We start from the raw sequence: 15,916 nt of genomic DNA, 5'->3' as shown, positions 1-15,916 counted from the left end.
GCCTGGATGTATTGTATACATAATATTTGTCTTTTTACACTCACTCTGCTCCAGGCTGTCCTCTTCCTGCTGTGATATGCAATAATCCTGGGAAATGAGATAGGACATTACTTCTTCCATAACCATGCTGACCAAAACCTGGAGGGAAAAGAGAGACAGAAAAAGTAGAAAGATAAAAGATGGGAGATATTACAACAAGGTTCAGATGATAGAAGTGAAGGAAAAAAACAACAATACACTTATACAGTATCAAACAACAAAAAAGGGTGAACATACCTTTTGGTTAAACATTAAAGGTCTCATAATGTAAAAAGTCAGACTTTATTGTCTTTTTTTATTATAAAGCAGGACGAGGTATAATAAATACTGTGAACGTCTAAAAATCTTCTATCCAAAGAGAAATTCACACAGCCCGTATTCAGAAACGGTGCCGTTAGATGAGCAGTCAGGACTTCGGTACGGTTGTGATGTCACAACTACACTGTAGTGGTAGGAAGTGCCGTTAGTCGTTCCCCGGCTGCGATGAAGGTGCAGAGACTAAAGACTTGGAAACGCTGACCAATCAGAGCAGACTCAGCCTTTTCAAGAGGAGTGCTTAAAGAGAAAGGCGTTACAACAGAGCGTTTTGGAGGGTGAATACAGGTATATAGAGACGGCGAGCATGTGAAAAATAATTCAACACATTGAAGTGTGTAATGGATGTTCTAATAGAAACCCCAAATACATGTCCAAACCTGGGAATGAGCATAATATGGGATCTTCAAGGCAAACAGAAACTAGCATCATTTGAAATGGACAGAGAAATGAGATGAGGAGGACTTATGGAAGGCAAAAAGGTGTAGAGGACATCCTGTCTCAGTATTGCTCACGTCCTCGCAATCGCCCACTGGGTAAACCTCTGTTTGACAGTTTCCTCTGATCTTCTTCAAGGAAGAAACAGAATCTAGGAAGGCCCTAGATTCTGGTGAATCCTCCCACCAGAGTGCTGACAGACCATCAAGGGAAAGGATGGGGAAAGAAAAACTTGAAAAGAATCATCGAAGCGTGGAATTTTGTCTGGCTTATGATTGCAAACAGTAGAAGAAGAACTGTACCAGAGCTCTGATGTTGTATTGCAGCTTGCAGTATGTTTGCCAAGTGTGTCTGTTCCTGGTGTGATCAAGTGGCCAGGCACACTGGGGCACTGTAAAGGGGCTGCATGAAGACAGGAAATGCAATGGGGCAATCCCAACACACCATTTTACCACCTGATTTATCTGAAGCATGCATGCACACATAAGTTCAGACTCAGCTCAGGGTTTGTTTGAATAAAATAGAACAACAACAATGTAGACAGCCTGCCTCTAGACAGTAAATGGCAGCTGTAATCTAAAAGCATACATTTGATGTGTTGGCACATGTCATCCACTAACTCACAAGGGTCCTGGATGGAAGTGCAGATATGACTCTGTCTTACACCCCCAACCACCTTCAAATATCTAGAGCATTCACACACACACACACACACACGGGCAGATCAGGCAAGAAGCAGATGTAGATCAGGGAGCAGATGGCTCCTGGATTTCTGTGTGTATCTGTTGGGACTCATGACTTTCAACTGTAAAATTCTTGGTGAACAGTAGGTGGCAATGTAGCCAGATCCCATCCATGTCTTGAGGCAAAGTACCCTCCAACATAAGCCTTCTATGTGCAACAACTTTCTGGAGCACATTCTCAGTTTGTTAAAAATCTCTAAAAATGTGATTAAAATATTAAATCATTTTGATTTTCTTACAGGATGCTGAATCCGAGTGCAGGGCTCAGAGGTCTCCATGTGATTGTTTCTCATGTGGGTAAGTAGATTTGAGCTGAGATGACATCGATAAAGAGGTGCCAACGTCTCCATGGTGTCAGCAATCTGCTCTGTTCAGTAACAGAAGGAAAGACTAGATTTTAGCTATTTATTATCAACATGCCATTTTAAGTTTAGGCACAACATTAAAGGAAGGTTCAGAATAAATGAGTGAAGAAATGATGCCAGCAAGTTGAACCCACCTTTAAGAATTATAAAGTTGTTTGACAGCCCTCTCCACCTCAGTGAATGCGGGTCATGCAGTAGAAATAACTTCCGGGTCACGAAATTTGTGTCAGTTGAAAATATTAAATTGGATAAAATGTCCGTTATCCGTTTTTTCCATTTTTCATTTGAGCACAAAATTGGTTATTGGAAAAAGGAATTGTTATTGGTTTTTTTATTTGGGTTTTGGAAACGTTTTTTGTGAAAACAAGTCGTTTTTTACTTTTGGGGGTTTTAATTTGAAAAATGAATCACAAGTGATACACAGATTGTGGGAACATGTGAAGGTTCCTATATGTCACCTATCTGTATGTTACCTCAGAGACAGGTCACACACAGTTGATGTTGATGCCTAAGAAACAGGTATTGTGTTTGGTAAACAATAGCATTCTCTAATATTGAGCATAAATGTCATTCAGATTCAATGTCAATGTCATTTAGATTTCACATTTAAATTGAGATTTATATTTAAAATTTAGATTTAGATTTAATAATAAGAATTAACGTTTAACATTTGGATTTAGATTTTGCATTTAGATTTAACATTTAACATTTAGGTGTAACATTTAATATTTGGATTGAACTGTATTAAAATATCTCCAAGTTGACAAATATTGCTGTAAATGTGCAACAAATTGATTCTCAAAAATGAGTACCAGTTTATTTGTTCAAGTAACCACACAGTTTTTAAATTATGAGAATTTACCAAGCAGTAGAGATGTACAGTACGTTGACAGTACACTTCAAGTTGCATGAATGTGTCTCTGTTTAATGGGATTCTTTGCTGATTTTAAAGCCTTGTATCATCTTAATGTGGGCAGTGTGTGCAGATGAACGGTATGGGTGTTAGTGCCAAATTCCTTTTTTTGCAGACACTTCCCACACTGCCATTACACAGAGATGGTTTAAAATTGGAAAAGTACCCCTATTTGTATAACTACTACTGAAAAAAGCAGTTTTTGGTTGAGCACATTTCTGAAAAAGTATAACAAAATCATCTGCCTTTTTGGGGGAATGGTTCATAATTGTTACAATTTTGCATTGACATACTGTTTACTTATTATAGGCATGTCTGTCTGCCTTTAAAAATGAAATATATGAATATTTGTTGACATTATTGATGACATGGCATTACCATAATATCACTGTTCGTCTTTCTACTTATCTGTTACACATTCTTGTGTGAAACAGCAAAGGTTGAGACATTAAATATGTTCATAACACATTTACAGGAGTGTATTCACAACGCCACATACAGACCACGCACCACCTTTCACTTCTGTGCATCTGATTGAATGAAATATGATGTACCTGTCAGGACTGATCTGGTCTACATGTTCTTTGGATCTGAGCATCTCAAATTTTTAAAGGCCAATGCAATTTGATACATTCAACATAGCTCAGGCCTGGCATGCAGTGCATGAAGTGCTACTGTTTGTCTCCAAACATGTACAATAATTCAAAACTTGATGCATGTGATTTTTTTTTAAAGAAGAAATTGCCACTTTACAAAAAATGAATTACAAAATGCCTTCAGAGCCCAATCACACCTTATTTTAGCTTAAAAGATTTACTATTCAAAGAAAGAAGAGCAACACTGTACCTCTTTGGGGAGGGAGATGTGTGAAGTAGTTAAAGTAACAAGCAAAGGCACAGGAATGAAGTTGGCCTTGGGATGTGAGAATGCACCATAAATCACAGGGCCATGAAAGTCAAACTGAAACTACAGGGTGATGTATGGCTACATCTGGTGTAGGCACTTGGCTAAATTTCAAGTTTGAGAAGGAGTGTGTAAGCAGATCTAGGTAAGTAACTTCAGTGCCTCTCATGCTCCTATCACTCTCGCCTCTCATGGAGCATGAGTCAAGACTGACTGTATGGCAACTGTGCATATAACACTGAAACCTAAGCACACAAAAACACTGCACCTTCCCCCCTTTTATGCCCTCCCATGTTCCCACTTTACATCTGTTTCATACAAACCGACTGATTCAGTCGGACTCAAACAACACTGGTGCCAAATCTGGAGACCACCATCGGCCCCTTCATGAGCTGCCAGTCCTTCCTCCCTATCTTGCATCACCGAGCCGAGGCAGAATGCCTCACCTCGACACCGCGGTCAACTGACTCTCCAGAGAGGTGTGAGGAACATGAATTGAGCCTGTCCATGTTCTGTTTGGATGACCTGGAGCCTTTATGTGAACAATGTGCAGCTGTGAGCCCCGCAGGACACAGGGTTTACCTCCTGACTGAGGCTGCAACTGACTGCAAGGTAGGACTTCAGTATCAGGCTCTGCAACCACAACAATTTAAAACATACATTTAAAACTGATGTAATTATTTGAGCCCTTGAGAGAAGTACCACTTTACAGCTGTGTGTGTGAATAAACATAAAATAATGTGTAATTTAGAGAACATTAGATCAATATAAATGGATGATTGTTTGTTTTTATCTTTAAATCGTTGCTTCTCCTTGTACTTTACTTGGATTTGTAATGTTTGATGTTTTCTAGCTACAACTTATTTTGCTTTAAACTTATGTTTGTCTATTTGTACCTTTGTCATGAACAATTCAACCAAAGGTCCCTCCTCAAATTATTTAAATGTAATATGTTTGGAGGCCTTAATGACTAAAGTATTTTACAAGAAAAGAGGCATTATTAGAGAAAGGTCAGGACAAATTAGCATATTTTTAAGTAGAGGAATGTGTTTTTTAATATATCCTATCAAATGAATCACCCTGTGAACCTTGAGCTTTATCTTGCTACTGCTTTGTGGGAGCCACTAAAGGGAAAGGCCTGAAAAAGGCCTCCTCTTCCTCCAATGAAAGCATTAAAGCTTAATGATGAAGGATTCAATACAGAGCGGTTGGCAGGAACTCACTGTTTTCCTCAAGGACACTTCAGCAGGCCAGATGATTGCCAACAAGAGGGCTTGAGTGATGTTTTTTCATTTAGTGGCGCCCTGCTGCAATAAAGCCAAACAAAACAGCAGTACATATATGTGAAATAGCAGCAGAAGTCTTACCTGCCCAAGCTCTTCACAGATTTGAACCCTTCAGCGAGCGGATATTTCAACAAGGAGGCAGTCAGGCATTTTTTCATCTCCTGTAAATATTTGTTTTCCTGCCCAAACAGATGCTGCCTGTTAAGATGAGTTTACACAGGCAGAATTTAGAGTAGAGGCTCCAAACTGAAAACTACGCTGGTAATTACTGTTGCTATCATCATTACACACACACACACACACGTACACTAAAATGCCAAGGCTAACCTGAGAGCTGGTGGATTATGTTAAATTCCTGTGAAGTCAGTAATTAATTTTTAGATAATACTTATTTATAAAAAGGTCCTTATTTTGCTCATTGTCAGGTTCAGCTTTATTGTATTTTGGGTTTCCACTAGAACATGTTTACAAGCTTTAATTGAAAAAAATATATATATATATTTTTCTCGTTCTGTCTTTTTGAATATACCTGTATTCTTCTTCCTCCTGTAGAAACACTCAGTTTTAAAGCATCTGCTCTGATCTGTTACCATTACCAGGACTTCCGCATCTGTGGTCTTGGAGTCTCTCCATCATCATTGCAGCCGTGGAATGACTGTAACAGCACTGTTACGGCACTTTCTACCTACAGTATGTAGTGTAGTACAGCTGCGAGTGACATAACAACCATTCTGAATTCCTCATGGCGCATTTAAAGGCACAGTTTCTACTACATACCCTATTATTGTATTATTTTTAAACCCTGCTATCTTCTTGAGTGGTACTGAGTTTGGTGACATCACATAATCAGAGTTTCTATAGTGTTCACCAAGTTTTCAAAACCTGTTTAATACCACAGACATTTGAATTTAAAAAATTTTCATGGTCACACTGATAAACACATGTTGGTAAACTAGCATGGACATATAGCCTACAGTTATTTACAATTACTTTTATAAATAGCTACATTGATGTACTATATATCACATTTTTGTCAATCAAAGTACTCATTGTACAGAATGGCCCCTGTCAATATCTGTCAAAGAAGTGTACTTTACTTAAGTATACTATAAGTAATGTTATTTACTGTAAGTGGAGTTCTTCAGTAAATGGACTAACTGCTGCTTGTTTTTGGCTATTCGTTGCATCAGATACTTATGGAGCGTTATTTTAAAGTAATTCTTTCTTTGGCCTCTAGGAGGAGCTAAGAACATCACTAAATCGATTGAAGAAGAAGATGATGTCCTTTGAGGTAGTCACACAGACCTGCCAACATGCGTCCAGATATAACCAGGTAGATGTTAACAAAAAAAACTGTTCAGATGCATTACAAACTTTATGATTGGTTCACTGCTTTAGGACCTCCCCTTTCTTCCTTGCACGCTGCTTACTTTTCTGTTCTTCCCAGGCTGAGGCCAAAGTGACAGAAGAGCACATAAAAAAGGATTTTGAGAGTCTTCCCCAGTTTCTGAAAGAGGAGGAAGCAGCCAGGCTGATAAAATCTTTGGCAGAAAAGATCCAACTGGTTGAAGAGGAGCTGGATGCAGGTGGAGATGGGGTTGGATTTTTAGAGGTAACATCAATCAAATGTTACATAATGAGTCAATGAATGTGAACAGGTGCTCGTATTTGAAACTGTCCCCATGCAAACTCTTTTTTGACAGCACTACCAAGACACGATGAGTAGGTATGTGACATTCCTGTGTGTTTGTTTATTTACTGCAGCACATGTCACAAGGAGCAACAAGTTTGCAGACGTCTAATAGATGTAGCCAAACACCTGGGTAACCTCCAGTATACCGAGTGGGAGAAGATGAAACACATGGCCCCGCACACTCAGTTTCTTTCTATATTTCCATGCACTTCCTGAATCCTGTTCCCTCCCTCCCTGCTCCCTCCTTCTGTACCCTCTGATCCCCGTTGTATATTCCAGCTCCGGTGACCCTGGACCCCAGGACAGCTTGTCAGTCTCTGAGGGTGTCTCCTGGGTTAAACAGCGTCCATATTACCCCTGGACCCTCACAGGTGCTGGAACACAGTCTGGATCTTGCTGTCCCTGTCCCAGCTATTCCAGAACGTTTCCACCCTTGTCCCCGCATCCTTGCGAGAGAGGGTTTTAAATCAGGACTGCACTGTTGGGATATTGAGGTACTTACATAATGTGTGTACTTGAGTATTTAATTACCGTATTTATTAATATTGGCTTAGAAAATAGTTTCAATATACATGATTAATTGGCAGCTTTTTCACTTTCTGGAAGCAAGTATAGTCATTACACATTGTCACTGATAGTAAAAAGCAATGTTCAATGTCCATTTTTATCTGTCACAGTAAAAATCACATTTGGAGGAGCCTTCCCAAAAACACACGTTTTGCAATAATTGTTTGACAAAATGATGTGCTCATGTAAGCACAAATAGCCCAAGGTAAGGATTTGGTTTATTCTTAAAAATTGCCAGTGTCAGTCTCATGAATCCAGGATCAGTTCTAGTAACAGCTTGTATACACACACCCTGAGACACATTTGTTTTTGAGATGCTACCATATGAATTCTCCTGTCCATCCACCCTGTTTGTCTAATCTTTATCTCTATTGATTTTAACAGGTTGGTGCCACCAACAATTGGACAATCGGTGTGGCTGCTCAGTCAGTGTCCAGAAAGGCAGAGTTTGAGGTCCGTCCAGAGGCAGGACTCTGGTGCATCAGCCTGCGAGAAGGCCAGTACCGAGCCCTGACCGCTCCCCCTCAGACACTTAACTCGCACCAGCTCAGCAGGGTCCGTGTGAGGCTGGACTGGGATGAAGGGACCCTTGATTTCATGAACGCTGATTCTGAAACAAATCTTTTCATGCTTAAACTTCGCTTTACCGAAAAGATGTACCCATTCTTTGAAAGCACTTCGTCGTGTGGGGGCTTTGCTGTGTTGGCAAAGTGAGTGAACATCAGTGTGGAGGCAGATTATGTCCCCGTGGAGGACACTGCTATCACTGCGGAGGATCAGGTAATGAAAAGTGAACCTTGCACTCAGGGAGATATTAATGCTTCGTCAACCAAAACCAACAGCAAGATATCAGACTGCGAACATCTGACAGAATACCAAAAAAATGCAGATTTGTTCTACAAGAGAGGAGGAGAAAACAATACCTCAGAGATGCACCGCAAAGGATGAGCTCATTAAAACATCCGCTGGAAAGGAAACAACAAAAGACAACAAAATTGCTGCCAAACAGAACAGGAAGCCAAGGCTCAATGTGACCTACCATGTTTCACTGAACAGAGCTCATCAACAATGAACGTAAACATGACAAACAAATCATAATGTTGTGTTTAGTCCTATGAGCAAATACTTAGCATACTACCACACTGAACTAAGATGGGGAACATGGTGACGTTTGGCTTAAAGCACTGAAAACAACCGCTGTGCCCAAGTAGCCTATAGCCGCTAGACTCTAGAGTCTTGTTCTAATACTAATAATTGATGAGAATTGGATTTTGTTTAAAGGAGTGTGATATTTGTTGTGTGCTTATCAGTATTTAAATCCTCTGGAATTGTATTATACCCCAACAACAAAGGCTAGTAACGTGAGTTTTACTTGAAATTGAGAGCTGAGTTTTAGCTCCTTTTCTTCTGTTTTGTTTCTTTTCTTTAGATGTTGAATGTAAAACTCTTCATATTCTATTTTGTTCAAATTCAATGCAAGAAAAAGATGAATTCAATTTGTTAAATAAAAATAATTTTAGTTCATTGCAAAGTAACACCATCACAATCATATTTCCACACTAGGATGTTGAGATGTATTTGTCTCTGTAAATACATCTCTCTTTCCCTCTCACTCCTGTCTAATCCTGTCTCATAGACAGTGTCTCCCCTCCATAATGGCATCATATAGTTCATCAGTAACAGGCTCGTAACGCCCAGCACGACTGTCCAGAAAATAAATCTTTTCACTTGCGTGTTGTGGCTTGTATCCTTCCCTCAGCAGCCGTGTCTTTTGGATTTTGAAGGTACCTGAGGACAAAAATGAAAAGTGCATGTGTGACTTTTTGAATGTGTGTGTGTGTGTGTGTGGGTGTGTGGGTTTGTGTGTGTGTGTGTGTGTGCGTGTGTGGGTTTGTGTGTGTGTGTGTGTGTGTGTGCGTGTGCGTGTGACTGTGTGTGCGTGTGTGTGTGTGTGTGTCACTGTCTCACCTGTCGTGTCAACAGATGGCATGAGTCGCAGGAAGACAGGGCGTGCGTAGGAAGGTAGGGCTTTCTGTACAGCGATAAAGAACGCATCAAGGTCAAACTGGCCTCCTGTGTGAGCTACTGCTGCCATACCAGCCTTCCCCTCCACACCTGCACACGGACGGACAGGTGAGGTAATAGACAGAAGTCACACCCTTAATCTTTAGTGTTTGTTTGGCCACCCTGCCTTTCTCGTCTCATGTATACCTGGAACAGAAACTCCATAGACGGCGACGACAGTGTGTCCCAGCAGGCGGCTGAGGACTCCCTCCACCTCTGTGGTGGAAACGTTCTCCCCCCGCCAACGAAACGTGTCGCCACAACGGTCGCTGAAATACATGTAGCCATATTCATCCATCACCAGCATGTCACCTGAGAGTCAGACATAGACAGACAGAAGCAGAATTGATAACAATCGTCATCATAATCCCTGGAGGGAATCGTAGAGGAAAGGGCAAACATCAAAGTAAACTATGTTATTATGACAACTCACTTGTACAGTTTTGACTATTATGATGATTCATTGTGTTGTCTGTGAACGAAGCAATTATAGACAGAGAAATTATGTGTAGGCTATGCATTTTCTAATGACAGCTTCTTGTAGTTTGCTTTACTGAAGTAAATCTTAATGTATCATGTGGACACATTACAGGATACATTATGTTTTAGTTCATCAAAGCTATGTAATGCTCTCAGTGTGTCTGTGGGTGTTGGTTTTTATTGCCTGTCCTGTGTTTTTGGGGTAGCCAGTTCATTTCAAGGGTTAAATAAAGTGTAGCCTCTCTCTGTTTGGTGTTGCTCAAAGGGAGCTGAATCACATTCCAGCATGCACTGGGGGAAAGGTGAAAAGCACAATGGGCTGTCATCACAGACAGTGAATCACTGACATTTCCATTTTAATTCAAAATTTCCAATCCAGCTGTATTGTACTACATTTAGTCTTCAGACTGTGGGAGGAAACATGCATGAAACCAGACAGTCAATCATCACTATACTGACACAATTAAACACACCTGAGACATAAGCCGAGTCTCCTATCTTAAAGACATTGTGAGCTATTTTCTGATTGGTTGAATCCTTATCAGCGTAGCCATCAAATCTCCTAAGTGGATCAGTGTTGTTGATGCGTCCCACTAACATACCTGGCTCACCTGCAGAGACAGAGAGAGAAATCAGGGGGGGAGAGAAAAGAGAACATTTGATACATCTACATTTGTGTGTGTGTCTTTGTTTTCTTGTTTAACTACATTCATGAGGTCCAAAAACCAGGAATATAGTATACTTTAAAGGGCTGTTTGAGGGTTAAGATTTGGTTTTAGGATTTTAGTAATGGAATAAGGTTATGGTTAGGGTTAGGCATTTCATTGTGTTGTTAAGGTTAGGGTAAGGGGCTATGGAATGCATTGTGTCAATGATTGTTCCCCACAAAGATAGGGAGACAGTGTGTGTGTGTGTGTGTGTGTGTGTGTGTGTGTGTGTGTGTGTGTGTGTGTGTGTGTGTGTGTGTGTGTGTGTGTGTGTGTGTGTTTGTGTGTGTGTGTGTGTGTGTGTGTGTGTCCTCTCTCACCAGGCAGGCAGGGTACACAGAGTCCCTGTGAATCCCTGAATAGATCTCCGTTCTCCTGTACCCTGATCAGTCTGGTGGGGTAAAAGCTGGGCAAGATGCGACTGTTGAAGCCACACGCCCCCACCTGGACACGTGAGACATGTGCATTACACACGATGCAGTGTTGAAAAATTTGTCTCCCACCGTGAAGTTATTCAAAACAACACACACCTTCCCGTCTATGTTCAGCAGGCTGCAGTTACACTCTGTGGCGCCGTAAAATTCCCCAACTCGTCGTATTCTGAATCTCTGGACAAAGTCTTTCCACACAGAAGAGCGGAGGCCATTACCAATGGCAACACGCACCCGGTGATGTGCCTCGGATGAATGAACCGGCTGGGCCAGCAGATAACGACAAATCTCACCTATGTATTGAATTACCTTGACAAAAACAAAAAGAGAGATCAGTCAGTTTTGGTTCAAGAAAATCACTAGCACAAGTGGCCTGCAGCTGAACACTCCTCATTGTTAACTGGATTTGGTGGCAATGTGCACTCACAGTGCACTTGTGTTTGACACAGTCACCCCAAAAGCGACTGGCTGAGAACTTCCTTCTGATTACAACAGTCAAACCAAAGAGCAGACACTGGCCGACACCCATGATGGTACCTGTAAATATTCATATTGTCAGAGTAAACACACACAAGAAAAGACACAATGACAATAGTTAACTGCTTGTCTATCCTAAAGCTTAACAGTACACTAGCCAGACATACTGTATACCATTGATTTACCTTCCAAACCTGGCTACTGGTGTGGTTCATTCGGAAAGGAATAGTTAGAATGTATTGCAGAATCCTGGCACACAGATACTAATGTGTGGGTGATGGATGTGGTGATGTTTTCAGTGATGGCAGCAATAGCATTACAACTTCTTAACTGTAAAGTTATTAGGTATGATTATGATCATAATAGCAGCACCATGGTAAAATTGGTATGGTGTTATATATTGCATAGGATGATACAAGGAAACTTTTCATCAGGGGTTTTGAATAGCCACAATGATGTAACGTAGGGAGTGAGCTTAATATGTCACTTATTATACAAAACGTCTTCTTGTTGAACACAGGAACAAAAAGATCATGGCTGGGAGAAAGCAAATTGAGTGAGGCCTACCTGCAGAATGATACAGGGGAAGACAGTTGTAGATGATGTCATCATGACACAAGCCAAAGGCGTGGAAACCAAAGGCAGCAATGCGATAATACCTGACAAGAAAGATGGAATAAACTTATTGACATCCATCATCAGCAAATGTGTATGGTCCTGATTTTAATTGAAGCACTTCAGTTTGTTGAATCAGATGTCAACATTTTAAAGGCTTTTAATCATCCTTCATAGGTTGCTAAAATTTCCTGACCTCAGAGTGTAAAAGTTACTAAATAGACACTGACAAAATAGATATTTTTTTTCCTACATAAATTCAGCAGTGCACCATCAGTTCAGATGAGATCACAGATAAACTCACCGACTGTGCACCACCACAGCTGCCTTTGGCATTCCTGTTGTACCCGAAGTGTAGATGTAGAAAAGTCTGTCTGCGGAGAGAGAGAGAGAGAGAGAGAAGAAAGAGAGAGGGAGAGAAGACAGAGACAGAAAAAAGAAGACAGGAGACAGGAGAAAGAGACAGAGACAGAAGATAGAAGATAGAAGACAGAAGACAGGAAAAGAAAAATGAGTTGTGTGTTGTGAGTTTCACATGTGTGGTATGCACCCGGACTCCCCCATCATTCCTTAACATGTTTCTGTCAGTCTCCTTCCAAATCCTCAGTATTTTGAACAAGCAAAGACTTGAAAACTATTGACTTAGGAATGTCATGTGACAACTAAGGTAAAAACCATACAGATAAGCAGTCAATGAGAGACACAGACATACCGTCTCATAACTCAAAAGTGAAGGTTAGAGAGAAATGTATATGTAGTATAGCAACAAAAAAGCTTTTCAGAATGCACTTAAATGTTGTATGAGGTTCAGAATCTTTGAAGTGACTTGAAGTTTTTTTGGACAGTTTGTGTGTGTTTGTGTGTGTGTGTGTGTATGTGTGTGTGTGTGTTTGTGCTTATGTGGATGCTCTATCCAATACCAAGGAGAGTGAAATCTGGCAGCAAGCAGTTCTCTCTGGCAGGCAAAGACTTGCTAAGGAAAAGAAGGTGTTGCAATCATTTTGTGATATGTAACATAGTAGCATAATATGACAACATAGGCATACCCCGCACCCCCATGCACAAGCACTCAGTGGAGCCTCACCATTGAAGTTCTTCCTGAGTGTGTAGCGTGGTGGGTGTTTGGGCGAGCGATCCAGCAGGGCATCAAGGCTCTGAATCTGGAGGCTACGAAGCTTCTCTTCATTGTCTCGCTCACCACTGCTGAACAAAACCATGTGGGGCTGCAGAGAGCCACTCACCTCTGACACCGCTTGGAGACAATCAAAAGTCACGTGTTACAAATGTGAATACAAACTGATGTCTGTGTGAAGAGTATCTATCACATGGTATCTCCAGCTTCCTACCTTCTCTCATCTCTGTACCGAAAACCATTGCCCGAGCACCAGACACGCTGACACAGTGCAGCAGCGAGTGCTGTCGAAGGTTATGGTTGATGAGTGCAGCCTCTACGCCGATCATAGCCAGACCCAACCATAGAGCCACCATTAAAGGCTGACTTTCCATGTACAAGGCCACCACATCTCCCTCAGCCCATCCCTGTCTCAGTGCCCAGTGAGCCACAGCGTGGCTCCTCTGTTGCAACTTCTTGAAACTCCAAATCTGAAAGAAAATGCAGATTTGACAATAATATGACTGATTTGATTTGGGTGTGTGTGATTCTGTTTGATATCGATCCCACTGTATGTGCTGATGCTGTTGAAGTTGCATTTATTTGTAATCGTCGTTGAGTCCTCACCTCTCCTGTAGCCTCATAGATCAAAGCAGGTTTGTCTGGGTGCAGTTTCACCATCTTGCCAAACAGGCCAGGAATGGTGCTTCTATTTCGCAAATTACGGTACATGGAAAACTTTATACGCAGGATAACGGCCAAACACCTTTTAGATAGAGAGGAGTAGAAAAGAGGATGGAGGAAGGAAAGATAGAAATAGGAATGTATTGGGCAGCATGGAAAATAAATACTGTAAGTGTCTAAAATGACAATGGGAGAAAAAGGCACATACAAGCACATTCACACAAACTCCTTACCTTAGGTCTCTTTTGATGGTGCATAGAGCTACATGTATGAACTTCCAGGATCCACTCCAGGCCATGCAGAGCCCCAGCCCAGCCAACAGGCTGCAGAGCCAGGGGAGGGGGAGCAGTTGGACAGCCCCAAACACACTGAGGAATGCTGTGACACTACTTATCACACGCATGGTGCTATCTGTGGAGATACAAACAGGGACTTCATGCAGAAAAAAAACAAAACAATTACTACACATAGGTGTTTCAATGAGAGGAGGCTTACCTTTTTGTGAGAATTTTAATTTTGGTTCAGCAAGAAATAAAGAAACAGCCAAAAAAAACCTGCTACTCAAGTCCAAAGATGCAGGCCATCAGTAAAGGTAACTTTTTTTAGTCCAGCCACAGCCACTTAGCCTTTTATGTGCACTCAGAAGTCAGACGGACAATACATAAGAGCGGCAGAACGAACTGAAGCTGAAAGCAGTGCAGGTTACAACTCATAAACTGCTGCGTCACTGTAGCATTGCTCCCTGTGGTGTGGTTCATCCCCCCGGGAGAACTACATGTCCTGTAGTTTGATTAATGAAATCATAAATGTGTGATTGAATGGGGAAACTGTGAACTGTATGTTTCCTGAGTACATTTAGAATGCCACATATTGTAAATGGCTGTGGGAAATTTAAAAAAAACTGCAAGAAGTTTTCTATCAAAAGTTAAATCACGGCAAAATGACGTTATTGAATAAACGAGCAGACTTTTAGAGCAGTTTGTAAATTGTTGGCAGTTCATCTGATTTTATGAGATTGCTTTGCAGGGTTAGGGTTACGTTTTGTGTGTCACAAATGTGTCAATGTGTTACTTCTGCCAAAAAAAACACACACTTTACAGATGTTTCAGATGAAGTAGAAGCTTTTATAAAAATTTGTGGTGCATTCTCTTTGAAGAAAACAGTACCAAACAACATCACAACAAAGTAGAAAAATAACTTCACATAGGCCTATACCTTCAAAGGATAAACAACTATAGTATTTTTTAACAATAAGATCCTTACATTCACAAAATGCTGCATAATGCACATAGCTTTTTCCACATAAAATACGTTTTGCAATGCATGAATAAAAAGTATCAAAAAAATGTAGCGACACATAAGACCTCATACAGTTTAGTTGTTAAAACCGACACATATAGGTGGTCTTACAATCAGTTTCCTAGCAACTTAAATATGCAAAAGCAAAACAAACAGACAAACAACAAACAGTACAGGACAAAACCAATTGCATGAAAACATTGATTTGGAATCCAGAATTACTCTCTCAATCTATCTTTTTCTGCAGACATATGTATATACTTGATAGCTTTATTACAACAAGTAAACTGTTCAGTTTCTTTAAGTGAGGCTGGTTCTCAAGTCTCCTTGATTACACATGCACCGTGTGTGTGAAGATATGCTGCTTATCATTTTTGCAACAGAAAAGTGCAATAACATACTCAGGTCTGTACATTACCAATTCCCATTTGACCCCATTAAAATGGTTAAAGAAAAAAACATTTCAGGGATGTGGTACCTTACAGTCACTAACAATGTGTGTAGACATAGGCTACAGCTATTATAAGAAAACATGACAACATCATGGAATTGTATTCCATAAACACAGTTTGATTGCAGGAAGCTTATCAGAAGGGTGGGTCTTTTTTCATGAATTTCCCAAGAAACTATTATGGGTTGGATTTGTTTTTTTGTATTTCCAAATTATAAAGAATCTATATATCTATCTTTGCACATGCCAGTGGCAAAAATACAGATCAATCGTAAATTAAGAGATATTATTAATCGAAAATAGCCACAAGTGATCACAAAAAATCACTTATTTTG

The 15,916-nt window shown here is 40.6% G+C and overlaps 2 protein-coding genes and 1 long non-coding RNA gene across 4 annotated transcripts; 1 reads left to right on the top strand and 2 right to left on the bottom strand.

Annotated features, from left to right (window-relative positions):
- Positions 1-47: 47 nt before the first annotated feature.
- LOC117958162 lies at positions 48-1,470 on the bottom strand. Its single transcript, XR_004659651.1, has 4 exons — positions 1,381-1,470; positions 1,095-1,256; positions 870-985; positions 48-138 (listed from the first exon to the last, which is right to left on the bottom strand). It is a non-coding gene; the product is annotated as an uncharacterized LOC117958162 (long non-coding RNA).
- Positions 1,471-3,800: 2,330 nt separating this feature from the next.
- Positions 3,801-8,793, top strand: LOC117958154 (zinc-binding protein A33-like). The gene is made up of 7 exons (XM_034894426.1): positions 3,801-4,328; positions 6,240-6,335; positions 6,450-6,614; positions 6,706-6,728; positions 6,767-6,876; positions 6,975-7,189; positions 7,647-8,793. The coding sequence occupies exons 1-7, from the start codon at positions 4,104-4,106 to the stop codon at positions 7,974-7,976; spliced, it is 1,164 nt and encodes a 387-aa protein (XP_034750317.1). The 5' UTR covers positions 3,801-4,103; the 3' UTR covers positions 7,977-8,793.
- Positions 8,779-14,548, bottom strand: LOC117958138 (long-chain fatty acid transport protein 1-like). 2 transcript variants are annotated; one of them, XM_034894408.1, is made up of 14 exons: positions 14,327-14,548; positions 14,065-14,242; positions 13,775-13,913; positions 13,383-13,638; positions 13,121-13,288; positions 12,341-12,410; positions 11,989-12,080; positions 11,372-11,481; positions 11,044-11,253; positions 10,834-10,957; positions 10,280-10,417; positions 9,474-9,638; positions 9,231-9,377; positions 8,779-9,050 (listed from the first exon to the last, which is right to left on the bottom strand). In XM_034894408.1, exons 2-14 carry the CDS (start codon positions 14,232-14,234, stop codon positions 8,893-8,895), a joined length of 1,947 nt encoding a protein of 648 aa, XP_034750299.1. In that variant the 5' UTR covers positions 14,235-14,242; positions 14,327-14,548; the 3' UTR covers positions 8,779-8,892. The 2 variants fall into 2 exon arrangements, with proteins under 2 accessions (XP_034750299.1, XP_034750305.1); XM_034894414.1 differs by lacking the exon at positions 14,065-14,242 and having other exon boundaries at positions 14,327-14,536.
- Between the last annotated feature and the right edge of the window lie 1,368 nt (positions 14,549-15,916).

The sequence above is a fragment of the Etheostoma cragini genome, chromosome 2, assembly GCF_013103735.1.
Source record: "Etheostoma cragini isolate CJK2018 chromosome 2, CSU_Ecrag_1.0, whole genome shotgun sequence".
Classification (NCBI taxonomy): domain Eukaryota; kingdom Metazoa; phylum Chordata; class Actinopteri; order Perciformes; family Percidae; genus Etheostoma; species Etheostoma cragini.
This window is presented reverse-complemented; position numbering and strand designations above follow the sequence as displayed.